This window comes from Battus philenor, unplaced genomic scaffold, assembly GCF_028537555.1.
Source record: "Battus philenor isolate CCGP_79_NKW_IND1 unplaced genomic scaffold, ilBatPhil1.0.hap1 SCAF_13, whole genome shotgun sequence".
Taxonomy (NCBI): domain Eukaryota; kingdom Metazoa; phylum Arthropoda; class Insecta; order Lepidoptera; family Papilionidae; genus Battus; species Battus philenor.
Window position 1 is genome coordinate 204670 of NW_027181675.1, and position 21613 is coordinate 226282.

General features: G+C 36.2%; 1 protein-coding gene across 2 annotated transcripts; it reads right to left on the minus strand.

Annotated features, from left to right (window-relative positions):
* Positions 1-514: 514 nt before the first annotated feature.
* Positions 515-20774, minus strand: LOC137933363 (putative inorganic phosphate cotransporter). 2 transcript variants are annotated; one of them, XM_068777293.1, is made up of 11 exons: positions 20634-20774; positions 15533-15654; positions 12822-13001; positions 11855-11993; positions 10952-11169; positions 5640-5789; positions 4029-4161; positions 3154-3278; positions 2312-2431; positions 1516-1645; positions 515-663 (listed from the first exon to the last, which is right to left on the minus strand). In XM_068777293.1, the coding sequence occupies exons 1-11, from the start codon at positions 20668-20670 to the stop codon at positions 650-652; spliced, it is 1368 nt and encodes a 455-aa protein (XP_068633394.1). In that variant the 5' UTR covers positions 20671-20774; the 3' UTR covers positions 515-649. The 2 variants fall into 2 exon arrangements, with proteins under 2 accessions (XP_068633394.1, XP_068633393.1); XM_068777292.1 differs by lacking the exon at positions 20634-20774 and adding an exon at positions 16587-16706.
* Positions 20775-21613: the final 839 nt, after the last annotated feature.

Below are 21613 nucleotides of genomic sequence, written 5' to 3' on the forward strand. Positions count from 1 at the left end.
TAACAAGAAAGATCAAGTCACCCAGAGAGCAATGGAGAGAGCTATACTTGGCTGCCCACTAGGTAGACCAAGGTGTTACTAAACGCGGGCAACGCAGGGCCGCTCATCACTGAAGAAAGTGAAAGAGAACACGAGTAGATATATTTACATTTACAGTTCAACTTGTTTCATTTAATTTTAACGGTGTGATAATAGTTGAACATAAGTTAGGACGCGGGAACAGAGCAGAGACAGAATTAATTTAAAGTTTTGTTAATTGACCGACAACGGACTGCGGCCAGCTCGCCACGGTGCCTTCTAATCGGTCTTATTGAAATCTCTGAGGGAAGCCTAAGTTCAGCTATGGAATTATTACGGCCTAATTGAAAAAAATCCGACGATGGTGGAACTGCAGCACGTGTAGTAGTGTGTAGATATGTGCTAGTCTATAAAGATTTATAGGAATCTAAGGATTAATATATGCACAAGGTATCTCTCCAACTCATGCCAGGGCTGTATTATTCAAAAACCTTGATGTGTTTGTACACTAAATAATAATTTTATTTAACAATAATAAATAACACTTCAAGAACAACATGAGCTCTAAACATCTAGTTCAGGTACACAAAACGTGTATTTTCTTGGCGACTGTTCAAAGTTCGACTGCTTTCTATTCCTTTATTTCTGAAACGATAAAAATTTGTTAATAAATGATGCGGCTGAGTATGTACATGAACAGCTATGTATGGAGTTTATAAATTGATCAACCAAAGAATGGGATAATGCTTTTAATCATAATAAAAACATGTATTATCCTTGCGAAAAAATGGCACGCCTTGTAATAAATTTGAAAAGTTCATAATCACAAATAAACAACTCCCGCTGCAGTACAGCCTATTTGTAAATGATAATATAGCGCGTATAATTATACTGACAACTGCATGAAGACAAAGAGAAACTAGTGAAAATTATAAAAAAAAACAAATGTTTGTTTGTTGTAAGCTCTTAATAAGTTGAAGCTGATAGCCAACCTCCACTAGTTGGAGAGGCACTTCAAGAAGAAGGAAGAATAAGTTGAATTTAATATATATATGTATATATATATATATATATATATATATATATATATATATAATAAGTTCTATTACAGTACAGTACAGTACAGTTTATTACTTCGCCTTGTGATTGACTGACTTTTTATCAGTTGATTATTGTTAACATAGTTTTAACAATCGATGTGAACAGAGACTAAGTTTGATTTAGTTCACGGACCTTTCCTTTCAGTAAACTCGGTTCCGATGAAGCTGTAAAAGCCCCCAGGACAAAATCAATTTCAATCGAGATAAAGTAGGAATATACACACTTCTACTTCGGACTTCGTGTTCTCATTATCTTTAAGATCTACCGACTCTAGGAAGAATCCCACAGCTCCCATTACACTGGAATCAGATCTCATTCTTCATAAGACGCGAACAAGTGATACAATAAGGGTGAGCTCTAATAGTTTGTAGTGGAGATCATTAAATAAATATTTACGTGGTTCGCTTTCCTCGGGGTCGTTCCATGATTGTTTTTTCGCCGTCGTGAACAGAACGAAGCACAGATTGGTGCAGAAATAGATGCCGGCCGCCAAGAAGAACACTTTCCTCCACTCCGCGGGGTCCGACTGAAAAACAAAATTTGTTATTTGAAAACCTATTTCTAGTGGTACAATGAGTATTCTTCATTTTCACATCCGATTCGTTTTGGTTTCATAGCTTTGCAAGATAAATATACCGACTCCTGCTAAACATTGCATTTTGAGATCGAAGACTCAGGATGCAGGCCACTTAAAACTGATTCTAATGAAAAATGTGGGTGGACTATGTCCAGCGGTGGATTACCTTCGGCTGAATTAATGATGATGGTAAGTGACAGCGTTTTTAATTAACGGAAAGTGAGCGTGTATTAGCCGTCAAACTAGGCAGGTGACAGGCTAGCTGTGCCGAGTTGGGCACTTCATCGTGTAGCGGATAACAGGTAGCTCACAACATTGTATTTATGGTGCTGCCACAGTACTAAGACTACAGCAAGCAATAATTATAGTCGTCACCATATCAACCGAAAGAACCCCACGACTGGGCCCTGAAGGTCACCATGTCACCACGTCGGTCTTTTGACAACCGCATCCGGCTCTAACTATGCCGTCGGTTGATCTGTCGTCCGATTATACTTCAGGATAGTTTCCGTATCTACGGTCGGCAATTCTTTTCTATATCTCTATATTTCTATAATGTTTTATGTTCCAGGTTGAGATGGAGTCCAAGATTAGTTATATTTATTATCCACTTACCTCATCTTGTATGATGACCCCGCAAACCAACGGGGCAATAATGGACACGATGTTCGCGAAGAAGTTTGAGATTGCCATCAGAGACGAACTGAAGTGAGGCGCCAAGTCCGAGAGCACCAACTTTAAATAAAAAAAGTTAATTTTGCCACTTGACATGTGTTACATTTGTTCAACGCACATATGTAAAAATATCGTAAATAAAGAAGCAACTTGCATTAAAGTTATAAATTATGTATTTATTACTCTTTTACAATAAAAGAACATGTTAAATACTCACGAAAATACACATATATTTATATATATAAAATATAGTACATGGCCTTGCATACACAGGTTTCAGTTTAACTTATTTATGTTGTTATTGGTATATATCTTTTCATACTATTCACATGTTTAACTTTTGTTTATAAATGACCGCCCTGTCTTCTTTAACACTAGTACGTAAGTCACTTGACTGCGGGCGTTGAAGGATGGGTCATCGTGGCGATCTTAGTCTATCGGATACGATGAGATGATGAGAGGTTGATTTTATGATCTCATTTGTTTTCCCTTTTCAATTTATTTTTATAACCATACCACATGGTATTATTGCTAGATCTCGAAAGCTTTCACCAAAGCGTTAAAAAAGAAAGTCTGTGGAAACGAACCTTTAATGCAACTAGGTGTTATATGACGGAAAAAATTCAAAGTTTGTACAAGTTACTTTGGCGGATTGAAGTGTAACGCGATGTAAACACAGCTAGCGACATCTCGTGTGGAATAGAGGAACTTCATATGTGTTGCGTAGATATCTTAGTTACAGAACGCTATTTGCCATGCTGTGCAATTTCCATTGAACCCACCAGGTAGCCGGTGAAGTGTCCCGCGTTGACGCCGACAGAGAGGGTCAGCATAACCACCGCGATCGTCATGTTGCCCTCCGGCGCGTACGACAGCCCGATCAGAGCCAGCGCCGGCCCCCACAGGCCTGCGTGACCGTTAACGAACTTATACGATTACAGTTTTTGCAACAGGAGGATATTAGTGAGCGTTTCATTTACACATCTCTTAAATCGATTAATCTGTAAAGAGTGATTCACTATAGGATTTTATATATAGATCCTTAACGGCTAATTATTGTAATGTACAAACTGTCTAAAAACAATGGTTTCATAAATAACTTAATGATGACGAATTAAGGAAACGAGTGTTTTCATTTGGAATTACTGCGTATTTTAATTATTTGCTAATTAAATGTGTTGCTACAGACTTTGTACTGCTAGAAGCAATAATTCGGCCAATAAGCCCGTCGTGTTCAGTAGACAAAAATGTAATGTATTTCAGAGTAATCATATTTTACACAGACTTTCTCTATCGGATTTTGAAACAAAGTTCATCGAGAGAAAAAAAAATCTTTTACAAGAATTTTTTAAAAAGCGACTCCTCCAACTCGCCTAATTATTTCTTTATAAGTTGTCTAAAACATATTGGAGATATGAAAAAACTAAAATTGCGATAAAAGCAGTATAAAAATACCCTTCTCATTCAATACAATTTTAATAAACAACGCAACATTTTCTTGTACAGTATTGAAATGAAAATAATCATTTCATGATTAAATTCTTGCACTTTGTGAAACAAGATATTTATTCTTATAATACCCAATTAAATAAAACATTTTTACTATAAGGGCTTGATGCTCAACATATGATAAAATTAAAAAGTTATAACAGGTTACCAATGGAGTTAGAAAGTTTCCTGGTGTTGGTTACACTGAGCCACTTGCGCCGGATGAGGAGGTCGGTCATGGCGCCCATCGGGAAGCTCAGCAGGTAGTGCGCCAGGTACGGCAGCGAAGAAAGAGTTCCATTCTATAAAGTAAGTCCAGGCCTTTATTAACCCCCTTTATTAGAACTTACACCGTATGCAATGATTTTAACATTAATCCTGGTCTAATCTTCGGTATCTACGCAGATTCCGATGACAAGCGTTTACAAATTCCCTTGATAAAATTAAATAGTGTTATAATTTTTATTACCAATATATATTTATATATATATATATATATATATATATATATATATATATATATATATATATATAATATACATACATACATATACACATATATTTATATATATATATATAAATAAGTATTAATAGGTTATTAAGCACTTCTGTTTTCTTTGCTCTAGTATGTCATAAATTGTTTATTGTCTACTAATAATGTAATTGTTCAGTACAGAACATAAAATAATTAAATTATTTGGTACTAAAATATTACGTAATTCTGGCAACATAGAAATTACCAACAACACTGACAACTGTCACCTCTTCTCTAACTTTGCTTTGTAGCAGCGTGTCTTATTTTAATCAATATATATTTATTATTAAAGGTAACAGCGGTTTCTTTAAAAAAAAAAATATTTCGAATGTTGTACACACCTGCAATAATCGGCCGCATCAGAATTTTTAATTATTTCATGCGCACGCTTTTAATAACTTTATGCTGAATAAGCTCAAGCACTCCCTCGAGAGCCTTGGTTTGAGAGGTTGTATAAAATGTTCCCGCTCGCTGTATTTGTTTATTTAATTACAGTGTTTTGTTACTTTGGAACAATTGTAGAGATCATTTGTATATGTTATGAAGATAATCCCAGAAGGCCAGTTTCACAGAACAGAATAATCTGATAAAGCTCCCTAATAATGACAATTTTCCTCATAAAATGCATGTGAAAGATATTTCAATCTGTGCTCTGATATTAGAAGGACCAATAAAAATTTACTTAGTCGAGATATTGTGAATACTGTACCAAATATTACTTTCATTTATAATTTCATAAGTTTTTTTAAAAAAAACTTCCCAAATTGGTTACATAACTCATCATCAACTCATAAGTCATCGTCCGCGTGTATTTCAGCCAAAAAATATAGTTAATATATTTTTGAAATGTAAGTTGTTTGAGTTACTTCTTATTACATAAGCTACCTGCCTGTATATGCGTCATAAAATCGATATAGTCATTTCGATATATCATATTAGTCGGCACTAACAGACAGAAAAAATGTAATTTTTGTATACGTATATATATTCGTATTCGTGTAGTAAAAAGCGACAAATGAACAGACAAACTTTATCAATTTGTATAGATAATTCAGAGTTTATTGTAAAAACGAACACAGTTGCACGTAAAGTTTGTTATAAATTTTATGGAGCCTAGAGAATCATTATGAATGACATGACATGCAAATTAATTGCTTTTTGGTATCATCATTCAATTTATAACACACCTACGAAGTTACTTAAATGCTTCCAGATCTTTAATAATACAAAAATATTTTAATTCACCTGCTTTAAGTCGAGGCCCAGGACTTTAGCCATGTAGGTGGGCATCTCCGTCATGAGCGTGAAGAAGCCCCAGTTCTGACCGCAGTGCGCGACCACAGCCGCCCAGAATGGAAAGCACGTGACGATTTTCAACCACGGCGTTTTGTGTTTCTATAAGTAAAGTCAAATAAATAGAAACGAAATACAAATGAGATATCAATGAGAGGTAGTAAAAAAGACTTTTTCATATATATATATATATATATATATATATATATATATATATATATATATATATATATGTATACAATTCGGTAAAACGTTTTTAAAAACATTCACATACTTTATCGAAAAATCTTTAGATACAGTAGAGAGTGGGTCCGGAAAAAAAATTTTGTATTGAGAAACTGCAGAAGTTTTCGGATTACGACACATTAAAATTAAAATGAATTATTGTTTACTGATGTAAAACTTTTATCGATGGTTCAAAAGTGCTTGTAGATACGTACTTTAATAAGGCAAGGAATTTAATTTTAATTTAAACATTTTTGTTGGAAAATGTGCTAATCATTTACCTCTTCAGAGCTTTTACACATATAAACAATCACCCTGTGTAAAGCGCCTTAAAACACAGCTTATATTTGTATGAGTTTTTAAAATAAACACTATCCTCACATCGCATTTTGAACAAGTACTTGAAGTTGCATACCTTCAAACTTCAATTTATACGTGAATAAAGATCCAGGTCGCCAGCCGGGGGCTTGACTTCGTAAGCCGACCTATTGACTGCTGGCCTTTCGTTTCCGGATTGAAATCATTTCTATCTGAGTGAACATAAGAACTGCAGTGAAAAAGCGAATGCATGTGCGGGCAATACTCTCGTTCGTTTAAATCGGCCGAATGTTGTAGAATTCATGTATTTATTCACATTCCTTGGTTGGGGAAAAAGATTTTTCTTTTTTTAGAAGCATACACTTTATAGTTTATTTAGATCTAACTTTATTATATTGGTGCTATTTTAAAATACGTGGCGAAGGATGCAAAGACTTTCTAAACTTTTGCAGGTTGCCAGCCCCTAGCACCGTAGCCGACGCTTCTCCCTACAAACTGATTGACCCAGCTCTCGTACAATAAATCTATGGAATGCCGAGTCATGTTTCTTTATCTAAACGTACGTTTTGGCTAAATTAGAAAAAATATATTACAAAAAATTAGGGATTTTAAAATGGGGCCCGGAAGTAATTATCCTGTACAATAGGGCAGCGCAGTCTGATTGAACTATTCTAGTGAATTATCTTATTTGCAATAAACCACAGTTTCGAAGATTAATGTATTCGATTAACAGCGTAACAATGTCTTAGCAATTTCGAACGCCGTGTCGGTCAGAGCAACAACTATTGCTGTTGTACGTACATTTTACAACGAAGACTTTTGCATGACCCTCTTCGTGCACTGTACCCGTGTAGGTGTGTAGTGTTGTGACCGTAGTATAGTGCAGGCGGTCGTGAGCGACGCGGGCCTCGTCTGACTCTCCCTTGCACGCAGGGTCGGTGTCGTGAGTATATGTGTGCGCGTGCGCACCCGACCGGGGTCCGGTGTGAATAGATACAAAACATTTGTTCACTTACAATAATTAATTTTTAAATAATTTTACAACGTAGTCACGCCGATATATTTTTGTTGAGATATCGTATGTGACACGTTTTGTGAACAACAAACGTAAACTTCTCTATGTTCTCTCGCCCTTTTAAATAACATCCAACAATAAAGTAGAATATAAATAGAATATAATAATTACAAAGTTTTATTTTTTTATTATTTAAATTCAATCGTGTCACCAAAAAACCTTTATTAGTGACAGATACAAAATGACCTACTACATCACCACATATCACATCAATCATGTACAAATATAAATAGCATAATATATACTGTAATAAAACGAAGTTACATAATCTTTGCCTAAACCTACTTTGAGACAGCATCTGCTAACACAAATCCCCTCAGAGCGAGTGCATCCCGCTATTTTTAAATCACACATCATACGATCCGTTTCCGGCGGCGGCCACCAGCCTTGCCAAGCCGCGAACAGCGCGGGCGATCCGAGGTTGGATCCGTATCCTTCCTCAGATCGCCGAGTGGTCTACCGTGCCATCTTAAGCCACTCGTACGTTTCACTATACACTTACACGTGTAAAACAGTCACCTTTGTGCAACAGGAGTACGACTGCTCAGTAAAAAAAATTTTGTAAGTTCACGGATCCTTGCATTCCGTGAAGTCGGATCCGATGAAGCTGTAATAGTAATCGGGTTAACAGAGAAAACATCTTCAGCAACAATATAGGTATATTGTTGCACGGACGGATTCATTTCATTTATTTCAAGTTGTTGCAGTTTCACAGTCAAAATATATTAAACAAAAATATAGTTTAACTGCCTATTAACATAATTATACCAAACATGTCAGAAAGAATTTTTTTGAACTTGATTGATTATTTATTGAAGTTAACAGAGTACTATATAGATTAGAATGCGATCTTCAAATAAATTTGCTTTCACAAGGGGGCCGACATAAAAGAATGAATGATGAGATGAAATTTAAATATTTTCCTATCGAATACATTTGTATTTGACGTCACCCTGTCGATGGATTTGTAGATTTCACAAATATATTCCGTCCCATCAAAAATCCTTTTCGCTTCGCACGCGATCGGACTAATAAGCTATCTTTTCCGCGCAGGAGACGTAATGAGGTATTCTGTTATTCCCCTCCATGAATTATTCAGGTGCAGGCATTACACTTGCTAATGCGGTACGCACTTTTTGTTTTGCTCGCTTCATAATTCGACATTATATTAACTAATTCAGGAATTACCGTTCCTTGAAAACAGACAAGATTTCAAACGATCTAAACCAGAGACACAAATGTCTGTTTTTTATTATTTAATCTGTGATGTTGTTAATTATGTATGAAGAACCTATGTTTTTCTATTCATTTTCTTCTTCAGTTATTAATTTTAACTTCATCTACCCCATCTCTAATTTCATTACTTCTACTTTTACTCGTACATTTATTATTGCTATCTTTTTTATTTAATTTTTTAAGTTCCGTTGTCTTTAGGTAAAGCATTTCACCTCTGACTCGCTTGATGTTAAGCGATGACGAGGTCTATGATGCTACTTGCTTGCACAGAAGAAACAAATCCATTCTTGTTTTAAAGATTCCTAAGTTATAATTGTCTGGAAACAATGACGCTGAAGGTTGTTTCGCTCCTTCGCTGTTCACACTATAAAAGTATTAGCATGTAGTGAATCTGCACGTCTTATTGTCTGATAGATGAAAGTAGATGGGGGAATTATTTGGTATAATTCCGCTGCACACTCACAAAATTACAGTTTGTAGAATACCGATAAACTGGCAACTTTTTGCGGAGGCTCCAAGCTTTTAAGGTTATTGCTCACCAAAGCATCGTTACCAACGAGCCTCTTGGTTTCTGTCTGCATGGAGTCCAAAGCTGGTATATCGATCCATCTCATAGATGGCTACAGTATTCTACATATGACCGGACTTGTGCTACAGGTTGAGAGCTGTCCTGGTGTAAAATCTCTGGTTTAAATTGTTTAAATTTCATCTTATCTCTTAACACAAATCACTGTCAGAATGTTGGTCACTATAAAGGTAAGTAGCAAAAGCCAACGCAACATGCCTTGTAAATCTGAACGATGTATCAAACGATAACGATAAAGAACGTGATAAAAGTAACCGAGATTTTACGTTACTGCGTACCTAGATCACAGCATTATCTACCGATGTCTAAACAATCTTAGAATACTATTAAATATACGTAAAATGATTCTCAACGGCAGGGATAGTAGTGAGCAGGGTTTAGTGTAATATTTTTGTCTAATTAAAAAAAAAAAACATTCGGACCTTCAAAAATTTATCAGCTTGCACTTCCACAGGTGTTGACTTATAAATATATAAAATAGTTATAAATTCACAATTATTTAATTAAATAATTTTACTGTATTAAATAAATACAAAGTATTACATTACATAATTATTAATTTTATTGTAATGTTAAAAAATGATGTCCGAAAGACATTCTATCTTAGCTATAAATTAAACTCGACCTATCAAATGCTAAAGTGATATGCTTGAAGTTAATGTATATTTATTATCATGTTTAACTTGCTTGTTATTAGCGAAAGAAATTAATTTTATTTTTTGTCTTAATTATGTAAATATTAAGTAAGCAAAGGACAAATATATAGCCACTTCCGCACATGCAGTGGTAGTCGTGCAATAAAGTGCACCGCCCGCCAGCCCGCTGATACCACTGCATGTGCGGAAGTAGCTAAATATTAGTCCTTTTCTTACTTAGGATGGACTTCCGCGAGGTACGCCTGATTCCATTAACTATGTAAATATTGATTTATCTGTAAGAAGCTTTTCTTGAACATTAAATAACAAATAAATTATAAAAATATATCTTGTTATTATGCCGGCTATTAGTTGATTCTGCTCAGGACTGTCAGTGACAAGTCTATGTAAGTTTATAAAATGTTATAATTTCATTTTGTTTGGTATTTTAATGAATTAAATGTTTCTTTCGTTATGCAACTAACACTATCGGATTTGGTGCACTCTTCCCGGTGTAGCTTGTGGTCAGGGTCAAGGCTCGCTTAAGCGATTTAATTAACCGGATATTTAACTTAAGGAAGCTTTGACAAATTACGATGTAAGTTATGTATGATTTGATTGTTATTACTCTCAGCAGTGATCAACTTAAAACAGCTTGACTGAACGGTCTTACCACGACTTAAATTTTTTATTGTGAATATTTTTGATCAATAATACCACCACGAGAAGTACAATTAGAAAAAATGATCTATTATTATTTTTAATTTGTGACTATTTAACGATAATTGAAAGTCCTAGAAAGGTAAGTAAAATGAGAAGATGGAATTGTTATTTTATGTAAAAGGGGTGATAATTCAAAAACAAATTATAATAAAAAATGTTGTATGAATCTCCATTATTTCAACCATATGAAGTTCTCAGCTGGGCACAGGCCTGCTCCATAGATTCCTAATAGAACCGTTTGGAAGTGATTTGCATCCGACATCTTTCGAGAACCTTGACAAAATCATCTGTCCTCCTTGTGCGTGGACACCCTAGCCTGCGCTTGTCTGTCTCTCACTTCAGAACCATAAGGCACTGCGAGCATCTGTTCTGCGCGCCACGTGGCTTTCCCAGCTCCGATTTAGATAAAAATATCGAAACCTTTATAGAGTTATCAAAACAGATGTTGGTATGAAAAAAATGTTACCTTTTGTTCACCAGCGCGCCCGAGCGACGTTTGAATGTAAACCAACTCCTGCCGGGACATCAGCTTGGACTGCTCGGGCGACGCCGAGCCGAAGAACACGAAGGCGGCCGTCCACAGGGCCCCCAGCACACCGTTCGTGTAAAATATTGCGCGCCAGCCCCAGGCCGAAGCTATGAACCCTGACGATATCAGCTGCAGGGCCACGCCGAGCTGACTTCCTGTGAAATAACATAACTCACTAACACAGAATAATATCTTTAGTCTAATAGGAATGTAAAAATAAATTGAATTTTCAATTATTTTAACATTGTAAATGGTAAGTAAGCTATTTGCGAGTCGGAATGCAATCCGCTGAGAGCCGGCCAAAAGCTCAACAGTTCTCTGTTTAATTGAAATTTAGCAACGTTCGATGTGCACATTGCAATATTAACTAACCAAACATATATTTCGATAACCAATTACATATTATAAACAATAAAAAAAGTTTTGAATGCTATAGTAAGACTTATCTAGTAATATACTTTTAATTTTACATGTAAAATTATCAAAAGGGAGTTCTGAGAAATATCGAGGAATAAACTTATTGTAATTAATGTGATTTTTAAAAAGCAGTATACTATTGGTGCTGTTTATTATTTAGATAAAAAATTGACTGTGCTTCTCAATATATTATATATTATAAAATGAATTGTATGTCCATACAAACATTACCGATTTTGTCAGGAAGTAACACGATATGTACGTATATACTAGAAGCGAAAACAAATGTAATAGACCTAAGTTTGACTTCATCGAGCTAGTAAATCTTTCAACAGCTTTGCAATAAGGTCTTATATATTGTTCAGAAAGCCTTAAGAGCTTTATTAATATATATATTCTTCTCCATTCTTAACAAAAACTCACCCGCGTAGATCAGAGTACTGAGCCGGCCCTTTTCCTCTAAAGGTATCCACTGGCTCACCAAGTGGTGCGCGGACGGGAACAAGAAGGACTGCGTCATGCCCTGCAGCACGCGGCACGCGCACACGAGCTTCCAGCCGCCCTGTCATGTTTGACCAATTACACTGAGGTGCAAGGATAACGACCGTCATTGATTATTTTAACGGCTTCCTTATTACGTTTCTATCCGCAGGTTAACGGTTAAAAAACACGGTGAAACTACGGTAAACTATCTGTCGCATCTGTCTTGTATGTCTTGTATGTTATGACGATTATTGAAATAATATTGTTAAAAATGCCTCAGTACTATAGTTCGTTTTTAAATTTTGCGAAAGTAAACAAATCGGTGAACTAGATCCTATAACAAATGTACGTATATTGAGAAAAGAAAGGTTTGTCATTCATGCATGTAAAAATGTTAACCTGTTTTTCGCAGCCACGCCATAACTTGAGAATAACAGTACATACCTCTTATTGAAGTTTCCAAATACTTTGCATAGGTTGCTTAGGAAATAAACATCGCAAGATTGCTCAATACCATAAAACAATTCAATAAATGTTGTGACTAACGATGCTTGGCGCATCTGACAGTTTGCAGTGAACTTCGTGCGTTTGACAGTGCGTGCGCTGCAAATTCATTTTCTCGCTAAGCAGCTGTTCAAATTGGACAGTATTTATAGATCTACATATAAATCTTTACATAAAGTGATTACTCTGAATTAAGTCACATTAATTCATTTTTCTGTTCAAATGCTACAGTAACAACTTGTATTTAACATTCAAACTCGCCGGCACATGATTATGTTACGCCCGTGAGAGTGCGGCGACTCTCACACATGTATAGATCACTTGTTGCACCAGTGACTCGACTGCACAATAAAGCTTTAAGTGTTAATACAAAACGTATAGATAGTGTTGAATGTTCACTTACAACGTAGGCGCCGGTGGGCAGTAAGAGGGAGATGAGCGAGTTGACGGACACCGAGATGATTATGAGCACTTTGCCCCCGAAGCGCTTGGCCAGCTCGCCTGACGGCAGCATGAGCAGCACGTAGCCCCAGAAGAACGAGGACAGGACTGTGGACTGCACGCTGTAGCTCCACTCGAAGTGCTTCAAGGAAACCATGGTAAATAACAAACATTGTTTTATATTGACTTGGTATTGCGATAACGTTTATTCTATTAAAACATTCACCAATTTAAAACAGATCGTATTTCGGTACTGAAGTTCAGTTATAGAAAAAGGTCTCCAGTATCCGAGCGCTTTGTACAAAAGTATTGTAATTGAGCCGATGCGGTTTTTGAGTAACAGCTTTTTCATTCATCTACAATACTGTTCCTAATTTTCTAAAATGACGAGCAATTTTCTATGGCAAGCTCGGTGGGGAATTCGCTATGTCGAAGCAATTAGCTGTATCGTCGCTGGTCTGGGACTCGTCGGTCGAATGACTTACTTTCGACAAATTGAAAAAAAAACCTTGTATTCTAATAACGAAGGACCTGAAATAATGAGTTTTTTTTTAGAGTCGTCCAGATCAAGCAGAGAATAAAAAAGTTGAATAGATCTTTTTTTAGATCACCAACGAACCGTTCGTCTCATTTCTCTGACCGCAGAGTCAGCAGGTCACAAATGTATTGAATCAATAAACAATATTGCGCAATAAATCACTCAAGCGTGACCTGTTGAGCTCCTTGCGATATCCCGGAGCGCAGTTGCGTCTCAAGTGCTGAAAGAGCGACATCTCATGCCTTTAGTATATTTTCAAATGGTCTGTTAGGCCCAGAGATGAGGTAGTGTCTCTCAGGTCGTGAATAACGTATTTATATATTTAACGTTTATAACACTCTTCATGGCGTTTGTGTTGAATAACTGTCTATTTGCAATCACGTACAGATGTACGATGTGAGAATGATAATTGCGGTGATGAAGAGTCAGTTACAGTCCGGTGGTAGAAATAGTCACCACATATCTTCTAGCGGGTGAAGTTCTTCTCCGCTACCTGTCGCATTTGCCTTTCTTACCATTTAGTCGTTGTCTAATGAATGCAGATCAGCTTTTTCGGATTTAGTAATATCCGTGATTTCCGGCGCTAGTGATCTTGAAGATATGGGTTTGGTGATACCTGTCCTCCGAGTCTTGTGTTGTTCTTGTCTACCGAATTTAATTATATCAACGTCTTCCGGGTCTAGAAATATAAATCTTTCGGGTTTAGTGAAGTCCGTATGTTTCGGGTATAGAGATGTCCGTATCTTTTAGATCCAGTGACAACTAGTCTTCTGTATCCATTGACGTTCGTGTCTTCTGGTTCTAGTGACGCAAGTCTGTTATCTGAGGATAAAGATCTAAGAACCGACCACTTTTTTTAATCGAGTTTGTGATCGTGATTGTCACACTGTAGGAGCCTGTTATCGTGTAATCAAAGTTTCTTTTTTCGTGATTTAAGCGTGCCGGAGATAACGCGAGGATTACAAGTTAAACTAAGGAGTGATGTGATGTGATGGTAAGGAAGATAATTGTCCGATAAGATAATGGAGACGTTGCACCAAATGTACATCTCGTGACAAGGAATCATTCGAAAATGTGAAAATGACGAAGTCCTGGAGATCAGACATCAGCTAGCGCTGTTAATCTTGTATAACCTTTATGTAATCCTCGTGTATTTGTGCAGCGCATACTTATGTAATTTAGACGAGAAGGATTATTAGTCTAACTGATTTAAGAATAATTTCTAAATACAAATGTATCTATCTGTAACAGTAGAGAATTTAATATACTTCTACTTTAGTTATTGTTTCAGTTAGAAAAGTTCATTACGGAAATTATTACATTTTCTTGTTTGAGCTGTGCAGTTAGATACGCATGACTTGTGGCATTTTTTGTGTTAGTTCATACAATATCGTTCAATCATTAAATCAGCTTATTGACGTCCACTGCGAGGGATTTGCCGCTATTCAAGATTACAGCGATGACCGGTCTTACTCAAAAAAGAGTTTGGTTATTTTTGACCTTTTATTTTGATTTCGGGAGGAAGTTTTTGATGGATACAAGATACACTGACATCCGGGGAAATGACAAGGTTTCGTGGGATTCCTACTTACTGAAACCTCAGTGATCGTCTTCGGTACATTTGTAGTAATTAAATACCATTGACACCTTCGCAAATTTAGGTAAAAATCACACAGTTGCTTAAATAACTTTTACATAAAAATTACTTATCGATGGAAGGGGGTTATTTCTTTTACTTGATCCGTCCGTCATAAGCTTGGATATTAGTAGTAAAACAGGTTTTTATTTATTCTTATAATAAATAGCCTGTTTGTTGACTGAAGTCTTTGTAAAGTAAGAAGGTGATATACATTTACCAAAGCGAAACAGTTTTTTAGAGACTAATTAGTTCAATTTTCACAAAATAGGGATCAAAACCAACGATAGAATAACACAATTACAAATGTTAATATTTATAGAAGAGAGCTATGCTCATAGCTTCGCTGCGAGATCGAATTTGGGATGAGAAGAATTGCTTGTCTGCGGTGAGCGGGCCGGATTACACTAGAAACCTACCGTCGTTGGAGCCTAAAGTAAAAAAGGAAAAAAGTAATCCTGCACAAGTACTAGTAAATTTGCTTGGATAGTGTACTCACATCCTCTTTGGTGACGTCAGTCATGTCCACTATTGCCATGCTGATGTTCACCCGCATGCTGTACAGCAACAGCATCGCGAAGAACAGCAGGACTGCTTGCAGGTGACGCACCCCCAGGCCCTCTGAAAGTTCATCGGTATATTTGTTATCGTTGAATTTGAAATATATTTTTACCACAAAGAAAGTTGTACTCTAAATAATTCAACGGATTAGTAGGTTGAAGTAGCAAGAGGCAGCCAACATTTTTGTTTATTAATGAAAAGGAAATACGAGAATAGCTTATTTATTTAATTTTCAAGGAAAAACAAGTACTGTAACACTGTTGCAAAATCGAACGATGTTTAACTTAAAAACAATTCAGAAGTAGAAAGTACCTAGATGTTGAATTATAACAAAAAGTTCTTGTCTAAGGGATGGATATGATAGGATTTCTTAATATAATAGTTATGTACATATATTTATCTAAATAACATAAACTTTCAAATGTATACATTTAAATAGTTCAAGTGAAGCGATACTTAAATTGCACTTGGTACTGTCGTGGCAATGGGTAGGTCACGGTGTGCAGAATAGAAGGTTGCAGAGGCTTTATTGTTCTAAAGTGGAGACCAGCATATTAGATGGAGTACGCGACCTTTTCAAAGTAGCAGGAAAACGCCGGGTGCAGGGCGCTTCCGACCGGTCTAGTCACAGATAAATGGGGTGATAATAAAGTACCACATAAGCGTCCATATCTATGTTTCCATTTTCAAGAAATTCAATCTAGACCATGCTTCAAGAAATACTTTAGCCATGTAATAGGAGAGAGAGATCAATCATCAAAGGAATAGATTAATCTATGACGAAATTCGTTGTCCAGGGTAGAATGGCTTATACATAGATACCCCCACGTCTGAAAGGCAATTACGTGTTTTCACGAAATCGCTCCCTATATCTGTTAGTCTGAAATATCACGATAAGGAAATATCGCCATGACTGGTAACATTTAATTGAATTTAGACAGCCAAAGTTCTTCCAACAATCAAAATATATATAAAAACACTGTTTTTCCTACCATGTTTGAATGCTGTAGGAAGCAAAGGAGTATCTTCTCCAGCTTCCTCTTCCCACATAGTCGTCACTGCTAACTACTTGCAACTCAACTGACATCCCGGACACATCTGAACCGCTCGGATATCTCGCCGGTCAGATAAGCTAATGTGGGCCCGGCGCGGAGCACTCGTTAAGAAACATCATTATGCATAAGTAATTAACTCTTGATTGCAAATAAGTCGCTTAATCATTTCATTTACTTTTATCTTAAATATGAGTGCGTTGTTATTTGAACTGAGAAAGGGATACGTAACAATTGGTGCGCGATGACATTGAATATAGAGGTTGTAGATAAACAAAGGAAGCCAAAACAAGATATGACGAGGTTTTGTGAATTATCGTAATAAGTCATATCGGTTAGGAAATGGAAGCTTCAATTTGATTGGCCTTACGACAGAAAATGAGTATCCTGGTAAAAATAAAGTATTTTGGTTTTAAAACTCTTTGAAAATTATTTATGTTGCCAGCTTAAAATGATAGAGCAGTGTCTAAATAAAAATCGCTGTGACGGTCGCCAATTCGCGAAGAGAAAAATCTCGACAAGAAAAGTAGTCGTAATGTTGAAATACCACTTTTTGTTAAGCCTATTGTATGTGATTCCGTTTAACGTTCCTTGTGTTTTGATATACAATAAACAGGAGGCGATGTTCAGTACCTAAGGAATATGAGAGCCGTCGGAGGACGCGATCGATTTTTTATTTGTTCAATGTCTAAATCAAAATATTCCTTATTCGAATAGGCACTTTAGAATCGTCTATCAACATAGAATGTCGGCATTGTTGTCCCTACAGGAAGTTACTGCCAGCTCGGAAAGCAGTTTTGCTCAACACTTACTCTTTACAAAAATAGTTACATAAAGAGTGCTGGACAATAAATACCCTCCTGATTGACCACCAACAAAATTTTATTCCACGTAAAAACATCAGTATTATATTTTAATAGAAAAATATTTTATTTTCAATAAAAAAAAATGATATTGGTTTCAAATCTCTTCAGCAGCAGTTCTGTTACTGACTTTGGAATTTTATGTATATACATACATATAAAATAGATATATTTTCATTCTAATGCTTTATGGTACACGATACTCTCTATTACATTCTGACAGCCCTTTTTGATTAAATGTATGATACATAAGAGGTAGGTATTACTTTTGTGGTTTGAAAATTGTTATAATTTTTCGGATTTACTGCGATTTTTATTCCAACAAGGTCCTTTCTAATGTCTCAATGGAAATGCGGAGGAAAGTTTTCAAATTGTTCTTTTGTTGGTATAGTCATCTTACAATTGAAAATATTTATCTATCATCAATTAATTTCGAAATATACATTTATGTTATGATTATAAAATTAATAATTAAGCTATTTTTAACAAGCGGCTATATGTATATTATTGTCTACTTGCAATCTATGTGTGGCCATAATTAGAGACCGAGCGTAATGCTCAATTAGAAAACTACTCTTCCGTGCGCATCATCCGCTCGTTACTTGACGTGGGCTCGCCCGTCCCGTTCCGACAGTAATTCCTTCGGCCACGCGGCCGTGGAATCGATCAAGTAAATTAGAAGGCCGTGCGGCATTTGATAGCCGCCTACGCGCGTCACTATAACGACGTCTCTCTATATCACTTTATTATTTTCATTGTCTTAGTTTTTTTTAATGGAATCAGGCGTTACCTCGCGGAAGTCCATCCTAAGCAAGAAAAGGACCAATATTTAGCCACTTCCGCACATGCAGCGGTAGTCATGCAACAAAATGCACCGCCCGCCAGCCCGCTGATAAATGCGCATGCGGCAAACAATGCGAATCACACAACCGCCATCGCCAAATTACTCAACACGTGTCTCACCCCTCCACGGGGCACATTCAGGAGCCATGCCACACCGATTAGTGCTAAACACATTGACTCTCTGTGTTGCATGACTACCGCTGCATGTGCAGAAGTGGCTAAATATTGGTCCTTTTCTTGCATTGTCTTAGTGTTTTCTTAGGCTCACTTGTTTACAGTATTTATTTGTTTAATAACTGATGTGTTGCTACTATTCTAGTGGCTGCCCTGATCCAGTAAATGCTGTTCTGTTGATTTTGATGTTGTTGACGACATGTTCAAGATTACGGGAAGTTACTGGATGCCAGCAGCGCAAGACGTACGTTGTGGCGTACGTTGGTAGAGATCTATGCATCGCAGTGACGTGATTGACTCCTTTAAAGCCTTTATCATAATTCCCTACCCAGTAAGTACATTCTATCCTCCACATACTACTACATATGGTAACAGCGAATAACTAACCAGACGAGACCAGTGCATACAAGTAGCATATCAACAATTAACATTCATGTTAATTAACAAAACGGACAATAGTAATCATTTAACACGAAAGAAAGAAGAAACAATTAATGTTACAAAATAATAATTAATCAATGACTAATCTAGTATGTGACTTTAAATGTATATAAAATAATTTTTAATATTATTCTAAGTTTAATATTGTAACTGGATTTTCTTCCTGCGTTTTCATCACAACTATATCACCATGCGAAGCAGAGTAGAGTCAAAATTAATACAGATGAAAAATATTAATAATTTGACGATCAATAAGAGTTCTTTTAAAAGATACAATGTTGAACAAACTAATTGTATCTTTATTAATATTATGTGGTTACTGACTAAACACTTCGCAAAGAAAGAGAGGCTTAGCAAGCGTTTGTGTTAAAGAGACATTGTTTTTTATAAAATTTAGTAGACCTTTCAACGTATAAAAATTAAGTCTGTAATTAGAGGAAGCTCTTGAGACTTAAAGGATAAGTTTGTAACTATCTGCTCTTTAAACGGAGATGATAATATGAAAGCAAGCAAACACAAGACGTGTAAGTAAATAAACACTTGGGCGGATTCTTAAAGTATTTGCTTGGTGGAAATAAATCGCTACAGAACAAATCGCCCAATTCTAAAAAAAATAATGTTTCTATTCAAATACGCATGTACACGCGCTTTTGAATCGTCGATTATTTTAACACCATAAGCTGTGAGCTGCCGGCACGGAACACTGATCTGTTATGAGCTACATAGGAACTCGACAGTTGCTCTTATGAATGAAATTTAACAATGTTTCAAGAGTACAATAATATAATAATGTAAATATGTCAACAAACCTAGCTCCGCACGTTTCGATCGACGATTTATTTAATAATGTACTTTTAATTTTGGAACGGAAGGTCAAAAATATCTTGTGGAACTTTGAGCTTAGACTCATGTAGAATGTGTAAAAATGTTGAATAGTGCAAAAATTGGCTTATATTTTTTTTTCTCATATTTTTGTTAAGGATCTAGGGATTTTCTCATGGTAAGATAAAAATATTTCGAATTGGATGGAAAAAACAACATTTTCTTCCTGACATTGTAAAAGATATATGTTTTTTTTTTTAAATAAAAGGACTTACCAGTGAGTAATCATACGAAAAATATCATACCCTAAACTATTACAGTGAAAAAATAATCAGTATACGGAATAGAAAATATATCTTGTTTGGTATGGATTTATCGATTAGATTAATATAATATAAATTAAATTAAATGAATGAATAAAATGGCCACTCTGATATTCATTTTATTTATTTCTTTTATGACATATTTCACGACTTCCAACATTTCTTTCAGGACAGTTAGTGCATGATTTAATAAATTTTGATAATAGTGAGAATATTAATGTAACGTGTAAAACGTATTTAGCTGTCATCAAGGGTTGATTATGATTGATTGAGGAATCCAACTGAATATATACCGTGAAGCATCTTATTTTCAAATAAAATGATGAAAAATAGCCATAAACATTTTTGAAATTTCTCTCTAGACAAATAACATGTGTGATAGTGCTATGTTACGTGGTAAGCTATGAAAAAACTTGTGATATCTGAACTCTTCACCAGAAACACGCGTTGATTGTACTTTTTGACCCAGTAATCGCACTATTATTTTGGTATTAGGAAGGTTGTAAAGAGGTGACACTTACTTGGGGGCGCATTGGTGGCTTGGAGCGCGGTGCCCATCTCGACTTGTCCGTGTTGACCCGAGCAACTCTCGCTCCACTCTCACGCCACTGCTAGAGTCCCCAATTTATTTATCGACCTGACGTCCGCCTGAGAGCGACTTGACAGACGATTGAATTGCAAATATGTAGTACATTGCGTGTTTGCATCACCGGCCCTCGATGTTTATCTTTAGACAGGTGGCGGCGCGGTGCAATCGATATCCGCGTCAGCCTGTCATCTCGAGATGTCCGTGTAATTGCTGATAGCCCACCGTCGATACAGTTTCTCTTGTTATCTTGCCACGCGCTATCTTAGGATCGTCGAGAGAGATTACAATTAAATTGAAAGCTATATATCGCCCAAATAACTTGACAGAGATCATTAATAATGGAACATACCATATGTTTATAGGTAATAGGTAGTTAATAACTTTTGTCCTTTAAATTCTCAACCCGTATCTCTCTCTCCAGAAATTAGCGAACTCATTGTATATGGAGCGCCGGTCAAAGGTCTTGGCTCGCCTCTTGTTCCACAGTGGGCTTTAGCTGAATCTGGCTATCTTGTGAGAACTTCGATGAAGTTTTTTACTCTCCGTTGAACTACACTCCCAGAAGATTAGAGTAATTACGGATGATGAACAGAGCAAAGAGGACAGTAGACCAGGACTTTCTATAACGTAGCGTCGAATACCCCGGCTGCAGGGAATCGAACCAGCGACCTACGGTCTCAAGTCTCAGTCCTCCACCGCTGGGCCACCACTGCTGATTATTTCAAATATAACTTTGTTTTTATTTATCCTAATATTTTAATTGCAGGACATAAATAATTGTTAACAATTGCTCTCTCGAAAAAAGTTTTTGTTATGTAATTTTTTTTTAATCTACAGTGTCATATATAGTGGTCACTTTTGTGTGTCATGAGAAGAACCACAGAGCAGTCCAATTAGCTACGGAACTGGATC

Bases quoted from the DNA above. Each gene is read 5' to 3' on its own strand.
- LOC137933363 (XM_068777292.1), bottom strand. From the start codon at position 16,644: ATGTGGGAAGAGGAAGCTGGAGAAGATACTCCTTTGCTTCCTACAGCA. The intron at 13,002-15,532 runs GTGAGTACACTA...GTTTCCTTGAAG, and splicing joins CTGACGTCACCAAAGAGGAT to CACTTCGAGTGGAGCTACAG. The intron at 4,162-5,639 runs GTGAATTAAAAT...CTTACTTTATAG, and splicing joins TGGGCCTCGACTTAAAGCAG to AATGGAACTCTTTCTTCGCT.